The sequence below is a fragment of the Artemia sp. Qi Xiang Cuo genome, chromosome 14 (assembly GCF_049724085.1).
Source record: "Artemia sp. Qi Xiang Cuo chromosome 14, ASM4972408v1, whole genome shotgun sequence".
Classification (NCBI taxonomy): Eukaryota; Metazoa; Arthropoda; class Branchiopoda; order Anostraca; family Artemiidae; genus Artemia; species Artemia sp. Qi Xiang Cuo.
The window spans coordinates 10,761,609-10,777,548 of NC_142807.1; the positions used below are offsets into that span (position 1 = coordinate 10,761,609).

General features: G+C 34.3%; 1 protein-coding gene across 1 annotated transcript in view; it reads right to left on the reverse strand.

The window, feature by feature from the left end:
• LOC148944118 (uncharacterized) overlaps positions 1-15,684 on the reverse strand; it is a 131,494-nt gene extending 115,810 nt beyond the window's left edge. Inside the window, exon 1 of the mRNA XM_089099831.1 lies at positions 15,495-15,684. Coding sequence (XP_088955957.1) covers positions 15,495-15,684 — 190 coding nt within the window. The remainder of the gene's footprint in view (positions 1-15,494) is intronic.
• Positions 15,685-15,940: the final 256 nt, after the last annotated feature.

Consider the following 15,940-nt stretch of genomic DNA (forward strand, 5'->3'; position numbering starts at 1 on the left):
ACAAGGTGAACCACAACCAAACACTACTGAAATATTCCAACTCATTCATGTCAAAGAAAGAAATTCAAAATGAATTGTGAAAAATCAAGGCAATGTAACATTGAAAGGGTAAACCAAAACCAAAGACTACTGAAGTATTCCAAGTCTTGAATTTCAACGAAAGAAATACAAATGAACCTTGAATAATAAAGAGAATGTTACTGTGACAAGGTTAACCAAAAACACACAATAATGAAATATTCCAACTATTTATTTTAAACTAAATAAATTAAAAATTAACTTTTAAATATCATGAAAATTTAACTGTGAAATTGGAAAAAACGACCAAACAAGACTTAAATATTCCAACTCTTTATATTAAACGAAAAAAAATACAAAATGAAGTTCGAAAAATCCGGGAATTGTAACTTTGATAAGGTAAACCAGACCCAAACCTTACTGAAACTTTGCAACTCATGCATTTCAACGAAATAAATTCGAAATTAAAATTGAAAATCAACAAAATGTAACTTCGATACGGTAAACAAGTATTAAACACTGCAGAAATATTCAAACTATTGAATTTCAACTATAGAAAATAGAAATGAAAATTGAAAAATAAAGAAAATGTAACTGTGACACTGTAAACCATAACAAAACTTTGCTGAAATAGTCAAACTCTTGCATTTCAATTAAAAAAGTTCAAAATTAAGTTTTAAAAATCCAAAAATTATAACCGTGAAAAGTTAGACCCCTAACAAACGCTACTGAAATATTCCAACTCTTGCATTACAATGAAAGAAATTCAAAATAAACTTTGAAAAATGAAGAAAATGTAACTGTGGCAAGTTAAACCACACGGAGACACAACTGAAATATTCCAACTCTTGCATTTCAACGAAAGAAATTCAAAATTAACTTTAAAAAATAAAGAAAATGCAATCCAGATAAGGTAAACCACAACCATACACTACAGAAATAATCAAACTCTTGCATTTCAACGAAAGAAGTTCAAAATGAACATTGAAAAATCAAGAGAATGTAACTCTGACAAGGTTAACCACAACCAAACACTACTGAAATATTCCAAATCTTTATATTCAACTAAAGAAATTCAAAATGAACATTGAAAAATCAAGAGAATGTAATTATGACACGGTAAAACACAAACAAACACGACTTAAATATTAAAACTCTTGAATATAGACGTAAGAAATTTTACATTAACTTTGAAGAATCTAGAATATGTCAATGTGAGACTGTAAACCACAAACAAACACTACTGAAATATTCTAACTCTTCCATTTTAACAAAGGAAATTCAAAATGAACTTTGAAAAATCCAGAAAATGTAGCTGTGACAAGGTAAACCACAACCAAACACTACTGAAATATTCCAACTCTTGCATTTCAACGAAAGAAATTCAAAATGAACTTTGAAAAATCAAGAAAATGTAACTATGACAGGGTAAACCACAACCAAACACTACTGAAATATTCCAACTCTTGCATTTCAACGAAGGAAATTCAAAATGAACTTTGAAAAATCAATAAAAAGTAAGTGTGACACGGTAAACCACAACCAAACACTACTGAAATATTCCAACTCATGCATTTCAACAAAAAAAATTAATAATTAACTTTGAAAAATAAAGATAATGTACATGTGACAAGGTAAACCACTACCAAAGACTAGTGAAATATTACAACTTTTGGATTGAAGCTAAGGAAAGTCAAATGAACTATGAAAAAACAAGAAAATATAACTGTGACAAGGTAAACCACAACGAAAAACAACTGAAAAAGTACAACTCTAGATTTTTAACTATGGAAATTCAAAATTAAATTTAAATAATAAAGAAAATGTAAGTGTGACAAGGTAAACCACAACCAAGCACTTCTTAAATATTCCAACTGTTGCATTTCAACTACAAAAATTGAAAAGAACTTTTAAAAATCAAGAAAATGTAACTGTGACAAGGTAAACCACAACCTAACACTACTGAAATATTCCAACTCTTACATTTCCAAGATAGAAATTCGAAATGAACTATGAAAAATCATGACAATGTACCTGTGACAAGGTAAACCACAAAGAAACACTACTGAAATATTCTAACTCTTGCATTTCAACGAAAGAAATTAAAAATGAACTTTGAAAAATTAAGAAAATGTAACTTTGACAAGGTAAACCACAACCAAACACTACTGAAATATTCAAATTATTGCATTTCAACAAAGGAAATTCAAAATGAACTATTAAAGATAAAGAAAAAATAACTGTGACAAGGTAAACTGAAACAACACACTACTGAAATATTCCAACTTTCTTTAAAACAAAGGAAATTCAAAATGAACTTTGAAAAATCAAGAAAATGTAACTGTGACAAGGTAAACAACAACGATACACTTCTGAAATATTCCAACTCTTGCATTTCAATAAAAGAAATTCAAAATGAACTTTGAAAAATCAAGATAATGTAACTGTGACAAGGTAAACCACAACGAAACACTACTGAAATATTCCAACTCTTGCATTTCAACGAAAGAAATTCAAAATGAACTTTTAAAAATCAAGAAAATGTAACTGTGACAAGGTAAACCACACCGAAACACAACTTAAATATTCCAACTCTTCCATTTCAAGTAAAGAAATTCAAAATGAAGTTTTAAAAATTAAGAAAATTCAACCCTGATAAGGTAAAACACAACCAAAAACAACTGAAATAATCGAACTCTTGGATTTCAACAAAATAATTTCAAAATGAAGTTTGAAAACTCAAGAAAATGTAACTGTGACACGTTTACCAACAATAAAACACTAATGAAATATTCCAACTCATGCATTTCAACTACAGAATTTCAAAAGGAACATTGAAAAATAAAGAGAATGTAAATATGACATGGTAAACCACAACAAAAGACTACTGAAGTATTTAAAATCTTGAATTTCAACGAAAGAAATTCAAATGAACTTAGAAAAATCATGAAAATGTTACCATGCCACGGTCAACCACAACCAAACAATAATTAAATATTCCAACTAGTGCTTTTCAACGAAATAAATTCGAAATGACATTCTAAATTTCATGAAAATGTAACTGTTAAAATGGAAACCACGACCAGACCAGACTGAAATTATCAAACACTAGCTTATCAACGAACATAAATACAAAATTACATTTTAAAAAAACGGATAATATACGTGTGCTAATGTAAACAACACCCAAAACCTACGTAAACATTACAACTCTTGCATTTCAACGAAATAAATTATAAATGAACTTTGAAAAATCTAGAAAATATAACTTTGACACGTAAACCACAACTAAACACTACTAAAATATTCCAACTATTGCATTTCAAAGAAAGAAATTCAAAATAAACTTTGAAAAATCAAGAAAATGTAACTGTGACAAGGTAAACCACAACCAAACACTACTGAAATATTCCAACTCTTGCATTTCAATGAAAAAAATTCAAAATGAACTTTGAAAAATCAATAAAATGTAACTGCGACAAGGTAAACCACTACCAAACGCTACTGAAATATTCCAAATCTTGCATTTCAACGAAAGAAATTCAAAATGAACTTTGAAAAATCAAGAAAATGTAACTGTGACAAGGTAGACCACAACGAAACACAACTGAAATAATCCAACTCATGCATTTCAACGAAATAAATTAAAAATGAACTTTGAAAAATTAAGAAAATACAACCATTACAAGGTAAACAACAACCATACCCTACAGAAATTATCCAACTCTTGCATTTCAACGAAAGAATTTCAAAATCAACTTTGAAAAATAAAGAAAAAGTAACTGTGACAATTTGAACAAAACAAAACAACTACTGAAATATTCAAAATATTGCAATAAAACTAAATAAATTAAAAATTAACATATAAAAATAAGGAAAATTTAAAAGTGACAAGTTAAACCACAACCAAACACTACTGAAATATTCCAACACTTTCATTAAAACAGAAAAAATTCTAAATGAACTTTGAAGAATCAAGAAAATGTAACTTTGAGACTGAAAACCACAACAAAACACTACTGAAATATTCCAACTCTTGCATTTCAAGAAATGAAATTCAAAATTAACTTTGAAAAATCAAGAAAATGTAACTGTGACAAGGAACACCACAACCAACCACTACTGAAATATTCCAAATCTTTCATATAAACGAAAGAAATTCGAAATGAACTTTGAAAAATCAATAAAATGTAACTATGACACGGTAAACCACAACCAAACACTACTGAAATATTCCAACTCTTGCATTTCAACGAAGAAAATTCAAAATTAACTTTGAAAAATCCAGAAAATGTAACTGTGACAAGGTAAACCACACCCACGCACTACTGAAACATTACAACTCATGCATTTCAACAAAAAAAATTCAAAATGAACTTTGAAAAATCTAAAAAATGTACCTGTGACAAGGTAAACCACTACCAAAGACTAGTGGAATATTACAACTCTTGCATTTCAATGAAATAAATTTAAAATGAACTTTTAAAAATCAATAGAATGTAACTGTGACAAGGTATACCACAACGAAACACTACTGAAATATTCCAACTCTTGCATTTCAACGAAAGAAATTCAAAATGAACTTTGAAAAATTAAGAAAATGTAACTGTGACAAGGTAAACCACACCCTAACCCTACTTACATATTCCACATCTTGCATTACAACTAAATAAATTCAAAAGAACATTGAAAAATCAAGAAAATGTAACTGTGACAAGGTAAACCACAACCAAACACTACTGAAATATTCCAACTCTTTCATTTCAACGAAAGAAATTCAAAATGAAATTTGAAAAATCAAGAAAATGTAACCGTGACAAGGTAAACAACAACGAAACACTACCGAAATATTCTAACTCTTGCATTTCAACGAAAGAAATTAAAAATGAACTTTGAAAAATTAAGAAAATTTAACTGTTACAAGGTAAACCACAACCAAACACTACTGAAATATTCCAACTCTTGCATTTCAACGAAGGAAATTCAAAATGAACTTTTAAAGATCAAGAAAATGTAACTGTGACAAGGTAAAATACAACTACACACTACTGAAATATTCCAACTCTTGCTTTTCAACAAAAGAAATTCAACATGAACTTTGAAAAATCAGGAAAATTTAACAGTGACAAGGTAAACCACAACCAAACACTACTGAAATATTCCAACTCTTGCATTTCAATGAATGAAATTCAAAATTAACTTTGAAAAATCAAGAAAATGTAACTGTGACAAGGTAAACCAAACACTACTGAAATATTCCAACTCTTGCATTTCAATGAAAGAAATTCAAAATGAAATTTGAAAAATCAAGAAAATGTAACTGCGACAAGGTAAACCACAACCAAACACTACTGAAATATTCCAACTCTTGCATTTCAACGAAAGAAATTCAAAATGAACTTTGAAAAATCAAGTAAATGTAACTGTGACAAGGTAAAACACTACTGAAACATTCCAACTCTTGCATTTCAACGAAGGAAATTCAAAATGAACTTTGAAAAATCAGACCTTTGGAGGGGGGCGGGGGGGGGGGGTCGTTCTGTGTCTCAATGCACAAAAAAAGTATAAAAAATGGGGGAGGGAAGGGGAGGGGAGGAGGGGAGGGGAGGAGGAGGAGGGAGGAGGAGGAGGAGGAGGAGGGGAGGGGAGGGGAGGGGGAGAAGGGGAGGGGAAGGGGAGGAGGAGTGAGGAGATGGAGGGGGAGGGGCCCCTTTGGGCGGCCAAAGGGGGGAGGGATCGGAACCCATTGGGGTTGGGGTAGGGGACCTCACAACATTGTTCAAATGGAACTTGTGTATTATAAGGACCACAGAGTTTTACCCTCAAATTATCTTCTAAAATCATCTTTAAAATCATCTTTTAAAATGTCTCTAACTGTTTCGCCCAAATAATTCCATAACTTGTCTAAAACAGTTTCGCCAAAATAATCACTAAACGTAATTTCAGCGTGTTCCTTTTGTTTTTGGCATCTCTGCGCTGAGGCATTTCAGATTAATAAGAAACTTGATTCCCGCGCTAAAACAATTCATCGCTAAGATGTTTCTTGGAGAATTGTTTCCATGGCAATGTTTATTAATATCTTTTGGAGTTCGACCAGTAGAACTGTTTCCGAGACAAAGACATTAATGACTTGGATCTATTCCTGGAGAATCGTTTCTAGGCGAAAATTTTTAAAGTCTGACAGATGATGTCATTGGTTGATTGATCTGTCAAGAAAGGGGAATTAATTTGTTGTTTCTAAGGGGAATTATTGATTCACGATAGGGGAATTGAGGTCAACAGCACAGGTGTTCCAAATTTCTGGAAACTCATAACATTTGCCTAGAGCAACAACAAGAAATACTATTTCTGGATCATAACATTTGCATCGAGCAACAACAAGAAATACTATTTCTGGATCATAACATTTGCATCGAGCATGTACATGTCCAAAACAACAACAAATGCTGTTTTCTATTTCCGGGAAACTCATAACATTTGCCTAGAGCGTGCACTTACAACAACAACAACATCAACACCTTTGGAAATTTAGGTCATTGACCCCATTAACCGCGTGTTCTCCCTTGGGAGGCTATGCCCATCTAAGGAGCCCTGTTCGGGCTGGTACCCCCCCCCCCCTTCTACTCCTATCTCGTCCATTATAATCTTTTTAGTTTATGTGGCAGACCTATTTAGAATTAATTGGTCGGCTCCCAAAGGTCCCAAGCTCGGATAAGAGATACAAATAAACGACAGAAAACTAAAATCCGACACCTACTTTCCGGGAAATCTTAGAAAAAAACTCTTCCCCCGCTTAAAAAACTTCCCCCACTTTGTACAGAAAATGGATATAAAAGTTTTAATGAGACATGCATCATCAGAAGCTGTGAATTTTGTTTTTTCAAACAGTTCGTGGAAACGAACTGTAAGTAAGGAGCGACCCGGCTCAATGGTAACCAAAACTGTAGAAAACGGAATTTTGATACCAATAGATACATCAAAAGAATCAGATTTTAATTCTGATTTCAAATATATACATTTCATCAAGTTTAGTCCTGCCCATAAAAATTTACGCGCCTGAAAAAATTTGGCTGATTTTAGAAAAAAGGGGGAAAGACCCCCTAAGAGTAATAGAACCTTAATGAAAATCACACCATCATATTCAGCGTATCAGAGAACCCTACTGTAGAGGTTTCAAGCACCTATCTACAAAAATGTGGAACTTAGCATTTTTTGCCAGAAGAAAGATTGTTTTTTTTTCTCCAGGGGTATCGACCCAGTGGGTCGATACGATCCACAGAATGTCGTGGGAGGGCTCATTGGAACGGAAATTAAAAGTTCTAGTGTCCTTTTTAAGTGACCAAAAAAATGGAGAGCAACTAGGCCCCCTCCCAGGCTCATTTTTTTCCAAAGTTACCAGAGGGCTGAGACTCAGCCCTCTTTATTGTTTTAAACTTTATTGTTTTAAAAAATAAAGTTGTGAGACAGAGTCAAACTTTAGCGTAAAGAGCGAGGCGTTGAGGAGGGGACAGCCCCTTTTATATACGGAATAATTTCTGTTCGTTTTTAGTTTTATTGTCGCTCCTTACTTTCAGTTAAAAAAACTTGTTTTTTTAGTTAATTTCTGAACGTTTTTGAATTAATGCAGCTTTGATTTTGGCTCACCGGACATGAATAATTAAAAAAATTTGCATATTAATTTTACTTTTTTTGGCTAATTGGCTTTCTCGAAATTTTGTTCTGACGTAAATTACGAATTAACTTACGTAACAAATTTCTATATTCGTATGTTTTTATTACGTATATTAGGGAGTTCGTTCCCTAGTCAATACCTCGCTCTTTACGCTGAAATTCGAGTTTCGTTCGAATCACAAACCCCTGAATCACAAGGCCGTGTAATTAGAATAGATAGCTCTCTTGAAATTACTAAAAAACTGTAGCTTAAATAGCGAGGTATTGAGTAGGGGGCGAACACCCTCATATACGTAACTATTTCTGTTCGTTTTAAGTTTTAATGCTGCTCCTTATTTTCAGTTGAAAAAAACTTGTTTTTTTATTTAATTTCTGATCGTTTTTTAAATAATGCTGGGATATTTCCTTCCCCCAAGGAAATATCCTCCATGGAAAGATCCTCCCTCGTAACCCCTACTCCGACCCCGACCCCCCACTAGAAAAAAATTCCTCCTGAAAACACCTGTATACTTCCCAATAACCAATACTATATTTAAACAATGGACAAAGTTTATAACTTGCAGCCCTTTCCCCGGAAACAGTGGCGGATTAAGTTATCCTCAAAGACATATTTATTAAATTTTCGACTATGCTGAACAAAATGGCTATCTAAAAATTTTGATTGGGTGACTTCGGGAAAAAATGAGCGTCAGAGGGGACCTAGTTGCCCTCCATTTTTTGGTCTCTTAAAAAGGGCACTAGAACTTTTAATTTCCGTTCTAGTGAGCCTTCTCCCAATATTCTAGGACTACTGGATCGATACGATCACCCCTGGGAAAAAAATAAATAAAAATAAATAAACACGCATCCGTGATCTTTCTTCTGGCAAAAAATACAAAATTCCACATTTTTCCAGATAGGAGCTTGAAACTTCAATAGTAGTGTTCTCTGGTACACTGAATCTGATGGTGTGATTTTCATTACAGTTCTTTGACTTTTAGGGGTTGTTTCCCTCTTTTTTGGAAAATAAGGCAATTTTCTTAGGCGCGTAACTTTTGACTAAGCTTAATAGAACTTACATATCTGAAATCAGCATAAAAATCTAATTCTTTTGATGTATATATTGGTATCAAAATTCCGTTTTTTAGAGTTTTGGTTACTGTTGAGCTGGGTCGCTCCTTACTTATAGTTCGTTACCACGAAATGTTTGATTTCAACACACCAGAGCGCTTCCCCATTTTCTTGGGATCGGAGACATGTTACAGGAAGCTGATTAGGGTGCATGACAGTAATCTATTGAGGTACCATTCTCATGACAGAAACTGTCTTTTGCAAAACGCAATATAACTAATAACCAATCAATAAAAAAAACAATAACTAATCAAGGCCGTATTCAGGGGAGAGGTTAGGGGGATCAACCCCACCCCCTCGAAATATTTGTCCGACTAGTGAAAACATAATAAATGCATAAAAACACGGGTACTTTTGCATTATGCGGGCAGCACTATATACTGTATGTGGAATGTCAAACGGGAAGTGCTACAGTCACCCGAAAAAACCCGCAAAACGGCTATTTGCAAGACCTAAATTGACTGCACAGCGTTGTTTCTCATGGAGTTTACAATATTTAAACGATTGTTTTTTGGGGTTTAGGGGGGGAGGTACCTAGATAAGGTTAGGTTACATATTTAATATATGCTCTGCATTATCCCCCACCCCCTCCCTAATGTGCAAATATATAGCCCAGATTTGTTTCTAAATTATTATATATTCATCCTATTTTATTTTATTAGCATTAACCAAACTTGACTTCTTTCGCGGTGCCCGCACAATGCATAAGCACCAAAACACGTTTTTGATGCGTTCTTATATTTTGTTTTTGTAATCCCCCTTCCAAAAAATACCCCCCAAACAGAAATCCCGGATACGGCCATGTAACTAATATCTACGCTGTCCTTGCCTCCAAGTAGTGTTTATGCCCTTATAAAATCACTCCCAATTTTATGCTCCGATATTATTAGTGTATTCCAAGAATCCAAGAACAGAAACACGTGTTAAGCTCGAAATACGTGCTAAACTTGATAAACACGTGTTAAACCACAATACGTGTTGGACTCGAAAGCTGGTTGAAACATTTCAAAAGCACTTTTTTTTTCAAAATTATATAAAAAAAAAAAAAACTGATTCAAACCTTCTAACCCCTCCCCTAAATACAACCTTGATTACAAGATATATAAATAAATATCGTTCTTGATCGGTATATGAAGCAACTCGGACAACTTGAAACAACAAGAAATTACACGCTTGTTTTCACCATAATTGTCACTAACAATTGTTAGTGAAACTCTAGCAATTCGAAAAGTCATCGGAGAAAATCGTTGGTGGATTTTGAGCGTGAAATTATACATGAAAAAAAACTCAGAGAATAAAATTGAAATTTGGAAACTGCGTTATTTAGGAAATAACCGTGGACAATTTTTGTGTTTTAAAGTTCTGGTATCGCATTTGTATACTTGCTTTGATTTTTGAAATGCTATTTTTTTACGAAAATTTCCCGCTCAATTAATAATAATGAATGCCTAATTTGCCCCTTAAGGTTTTTTTTTTATTTTTCAATGATTGATTTTTGGACAATTATTGCTCTGAGGGAGGCATGTCCCCATCCGTCCCACCTTTTATTTCATACTCGAAAGGAGAGCGGTTACCCCTTAGGATCCAAGTCGTGCGCTTGGCCCTAAAATGAAAGGAGGCTAGGGGGAAATCACCCCTTCCGTATTGATCTGGAGGACATCCTATAAGCTTTGGGAATAAAAATGCACGTATTGAGGCTTCAGCATCATAACAACAAGATCCATTGAGCCAACTGAGCCGATCCCCCTCTCCTCTAATTCCCCATTAGCCTCGTGCAGCTATGAAAGATTGTATACCCGTTAGCAGAGCCGTTCCTTGGGGGGGGGGGGTCACCTGCCTCGGGTGTCTCAGCCGAGGGGACGCCGCGGCTGGAGAATTGCCGACTTTGATCAAATTTTTCACTTTGAATCGGCTTTTTTTTTGCTGCTTATATTTGAGTCGGAAGTGGGGCACTTTAATAAATTTTTCCCCGGGCACCACTAACCCTAGGGACGGCTAGGTAGCATGTCAGTAGCATTAAATAAACAGGCTATAAGAAACGTTCATTTTGCATTGGTATATTGTTCTTTTGATACGAGTTGTTTGTAACAACTCTTTGAAAGTTAACAATTCTGTTTCTGTGAGCCAACAGATATTTGTTATTACCATTGTTCCGATAAAAGAGAGGGGCCTTATGCTAATTGAGCAGTGAGGACAAACACTAACCCTGGGTTCTCACTGATACGATTTCAGGCAAAAACGGTCGTTTTTGCCTGATAAAACGGCTCCATTTTTTGCTGAAAGTGTAAGCGTCACTACAGTTCAAAGGCTGCATTGAAATATCCTACCGGGCCGTTGAAAATCAAGTCCGTTATTCTGAATTGAGAGCTTTTAGAACCATAAATTACTGAGTAAGCTGAGCAAGTAAGTAACTGAGAAACTAATCATGTTTATCAGAAATTTTCCATTAATAAACAACACGAGGGTCCATTAATAACAAACCATTAATAATTTCCATTAATAACAAAGAACACGAGGGTCAGGGCCTTTTTATCCAAGATTTTAATCCTTAGCGCCTCGGGGGATATTTCCAGGGAAATTTCTGTGAACCAAGATCAGAACTATATTTCTAATTAGGCTTAGCCCTAGGGTATTACAGGTTAGCACTTCGAATATTGTTTTTGGCTTCTAGAACTCGAATTAGCCTATCCCTATGCCTTTGCTGTTTAAATATCTCGTAATATATTTTGCGCTTCAACGACTGCAGTGAACCGTTTCTGTGTTAATTAAATAAAAAAAAACAAGTTTTTTTTAACTGAAAGTAAGGAACGACGTTAAAACTTAAAACGAACAGAAATTATTCCTTATATGAAAGGGGCTGTCCCCTCCTTAACGCCTCGCTCTTTACGCTAAAGTTTTTCATTGTATAAAAAAAATAGAGTTGTGAGAAAGTCAAACTTTAGCGTAAAGAGCGAGGCGTTAAGGAGGGGACAGCCCCTTTCATATAAGGAATAATTTGTTCGTTTTAAGTTTTAAAGTCGTTCCTTACTTTCAGTTAAAAAAACTTGTTTTTTTTTATTTAATTTTTGAACGTTTTTGAATAAATGCAGGTCTTGATCTTGGCTCACCGTACATGAATAATTAAAACAAAATTTGCATATTAATTTACATTTATTTGGTTAAATGGCTTTCTCGAAACTTATTTAATTTTATTTACGAACGTTTTTATTAGTAATAAATATACGTAACTTACCAATTAACTTACGTAACGAACTTCTATATTCATATATTTTTAATACGCATATTAGGGGGTTTGCCCCCTAGTCAATACCTTGCTCTTTATGCTAAAGTTCGAATTTTGTTCCAATTCTTTAAAAATGACCGCTTAATCAAAAAGGCCGTTAATTAGAATAAATATCTTTTATGAAAGTACTATAAAATCTCTGGCTTAAAGAGCGAGGTATTGACTAGGGGGTGAACCCAATCATATATGTAATATTTTCTGTTCGTTTAAAGTTTTGATGTTGCAGCTGAAAAACTTGTTTTTTTATATTTAATTTCTGATCTTTTTTTAAATAATGCTGGGAAGCCCGGCGTCCCCTTCATAGCAATGTCCCTTCCTCCATGAAAACTTCCTTCATGGAAAGATCCTCCTGCATAACCTCGACCAACCCCCCCCCCCCCCCCACTACCAGAAAAAATCTCCCCTGAAAACGTCTGTATGCTTCCAAATAACCAATGCTATATGTTAACATTGGGTAAAGTTCAAAACTTTCAGCCCTCCCCCGGGAACCTTGGTATATTAAGTCATCCTAAAAGACATACTTACAATATTTTCGAACATGCTGAACAAAATGGCTATCTCAAAATTTTGATCGGGGGACTTTGGTAAAAAAATGAGCATGGGAGGGGGCCTAGTTGCCCTCCATTTTTTGGTCACTTAAAAAGGGCACTAGAACTTTTAATTTCCATTCCAATGAGCCCTCCCACGATATTCTAGGACCACTGGGTCGATACGATCACCCCTGGGAAAAAGAAAAAAAAACAACAATAAAAAACAAAAAAACAAATAAACACGCATCCGTGATCTTTCTTCTGGCAAAAAATGCAAAATTCCACGTTTTTGTAGATAGGAGCTTCAAACCTCTACAGTAGGGTTCTCTGATACGCGGAATATGATGGTGTGATTATCATTAAGGTTCTATAACTTTTAGGGGGTCTTTCCCCCTTTTTTCGAAAATCAGCCAAATTTTCTCAGGAGCGTAACTTTTGATAGGTAATAGTAAACTTGATAAAACTTATATATTTGAAATCAGAATTAAAATCTGATTCTTTTGATGTATCTATTTGTATCAAAATACCGTTTTCTAGAGTTTTTGTTACCATTGAGCCGGGTCGCTCCTTACTTACAGTTCGTTAGCACGAACTGTTTGACATTTTGTGATTTTCCTGCATCCACTATCCGTGAGCCGCATCAAACGATAACAATCCATGACCAGCCAGGCGATAAAATCCATGACACCCCATGGGTTCTGGTCAGTACCCCCTTTAGAAATGCTAGATGGCAGAAGTCGTTGCTGCTCCAAGTTTTGTTGTTTCTTAATGGGTAAAATATTATTTCAGAAACTTCTCTAATGGAAACCAGGTGTTACTTTTACTTAGAAAAAAGGAACTTCGACCTCAGAAACGCCAAATCAATGACAGGTTTTAATTAATTGACGATATTCTCAACATTGCAATAAATAATTAACATGTTGAAAATTCTATCGTCAAGTATAATATAAACTCAAATAAAAGTCCAGATGGCTTAGATACTCAAAATATGGCTCTTACAATAGCTTTTGGCGTACTGTTAATGTCCCGAAGATTTGGGACTTTCTATAAGACTGCTATGTCACATCCCACCCGATAGAATTAGAGAAAAACATTTTTTATAGCCCGTCAAAAGAAGGTCCAACCGTTATATACAGCAAAAACGAAACTGCTCCCAAGACTAGCAGCATATAATTATTGTTAATAGGGGCACTAATTAGGGGGGTGGGTGGGGGGGTAATTATAAAAATTACTTCTTTGGTATATTCATTGTAAAAAATTAACACACACACACACACACACCCCTTCGATTGTAAAAAATACCTTCTCTTGCATCTTCATTTTAAAGGGGGGGGGTCCTTGCGTCTTTCCCTCTATATTTTTGTGAATTGATACCCCCTGATTGGGAATGAAATTATTTAAGACACCCTATCATCTTTCTCTACCATCCATTATTTTTGTTAAGTAAAGTTCGTAATTTGTTACAAGCAACCTAAAAGAGATACACAAAATCGATGTGTAACATCGATTTTGTGCAATTCGAGATTTTCTCCTCTTTTCCCTGATAGCACAAAATCGATGTCACACTAAAAGGTCGTAATCAATGTATTCACACTTCTGAGATAATTGTCTAATTTTTATAAACTGTGGTCAATGCGAGGGGCAGTGTGACTATATACCAGAGGGATAAAAAATGTGTTTGAACTGAACACGCATCAGTGGCGGTTCTAGCTTCTCTTGCACCCGGGCAAAATCTTGACTAATGTCTCACAAAAATTTTCGGGCCAAATTAAAAAAAAATCATTTATCAACAAAATTTTATTTAGTATCAAAATTTATATTTATTTAAACCTGACTTTTCTTACTTTAGTCTCTGTGAAATTATTAACTATCTTGTTCCAATTGACTCCTTCTAATTCTTCGCGTTCATTATTTCTATTCTATTAATTCTATGCTCATTAACACATTAATTCATTAATTTTGTGCTCATTAATACTTTAGTAAAACTATGGAAAAAAAGCCACACTTTAGCATTTGAGTAACAGAAATGGTTTTGGCACCAAAATGTTCAGAATTTTTTTTTTAATAACATATTCAAAGTCGGTCAGAATCAACTTTGCCGAAACACCCCCTTCTTCCGGGAAAAGAGGGGAAAAAGGGGGGAGGTCTCAAATTTAAATTTCTGCAACTTTTTCTAGATTAAAAGGTCGTTGCCTAGTTATTCAAATCCAGGGAGACCGGAAATGACTTCAGAATTGGAAAATTCCATCACTTAATATCCCGTTTCCCTATTTTTAAATTACGTGTTATATCATATAATATCTTTAATGTATTTTTACCCCTTCTGACCTCGACTAGGGTAGAAATGGGGTACTAAGTGATAAAATTTTTCAATTTTGATGTCATTTTCGGTCTCCCCGGACTTAGAATAACAGGAAATGACCTTCAATCTACCAAATACAGCACAAATTCAGATTCTGATTTTTCATCACCCTCCGACCTTGCTTGGGTGGAAATGGGATACTAAGCGACCGAATTTTCCATTCTGATATTATTTTCGGTCTTCCCGGACTCAAATTGATAGAAAATAACGTCTTAAACCAGAAAATATTGCAGAAATTTAAATTCAAGATTTTCCCTTTTTTTCCATACAAGGCTGATTTTGGCCGATGTTCCATTTGTTATCGAACGAATTTTCTGAACATTCTGGTGCCAAAAACATTTCTATTGCTCAAATGCCAGGTCAAAACCATATTTAACTGGACTACAACGCTAAATCATTTAGTCACTCCTGGCCCATTGCCGATCAGATGTACGGTAGTATTAATTTAAGTTTACTAAACGACCACTCATTACTGACCACCGACGCTGCAGTCGCAAATTATTTGATAGGCAACTCTTACGTTTGCGAATTTTTTTCATGTCTTGGAGTTCGTAGAACAACTGAACAGAATCTAAACCACCGCAATATTTTTCACCAAGTTTGAGGCAATTCACTTTAAGATCATCAACGTTCTTGAAATTATACGTAATTTTAAGAATAGGCATTTTGAAATAGGCATCCTGAAATTGGGAACATTCTTGAATAGACATCTTGAAACAACTCTTCTGTATTTAGCAAAAACACAAAATTTGTGTTCAAATCTGAAAGTCTTTAGAAACGGTCATTGGTTTCTGCTATTATTTTATCAAGACCGATACCTATAGCTCTTCTAACCCCGTCCGTTGAATTGAGTCCTCTCTCGTGACTTGATCTACTTTGAGTAGTTCGGACTACTTCCTTTTATTTTCAAGGAATGGTGATGAATTTGCTTAGACTTAATGCCAACTGCGCCCTCTATTATTATAT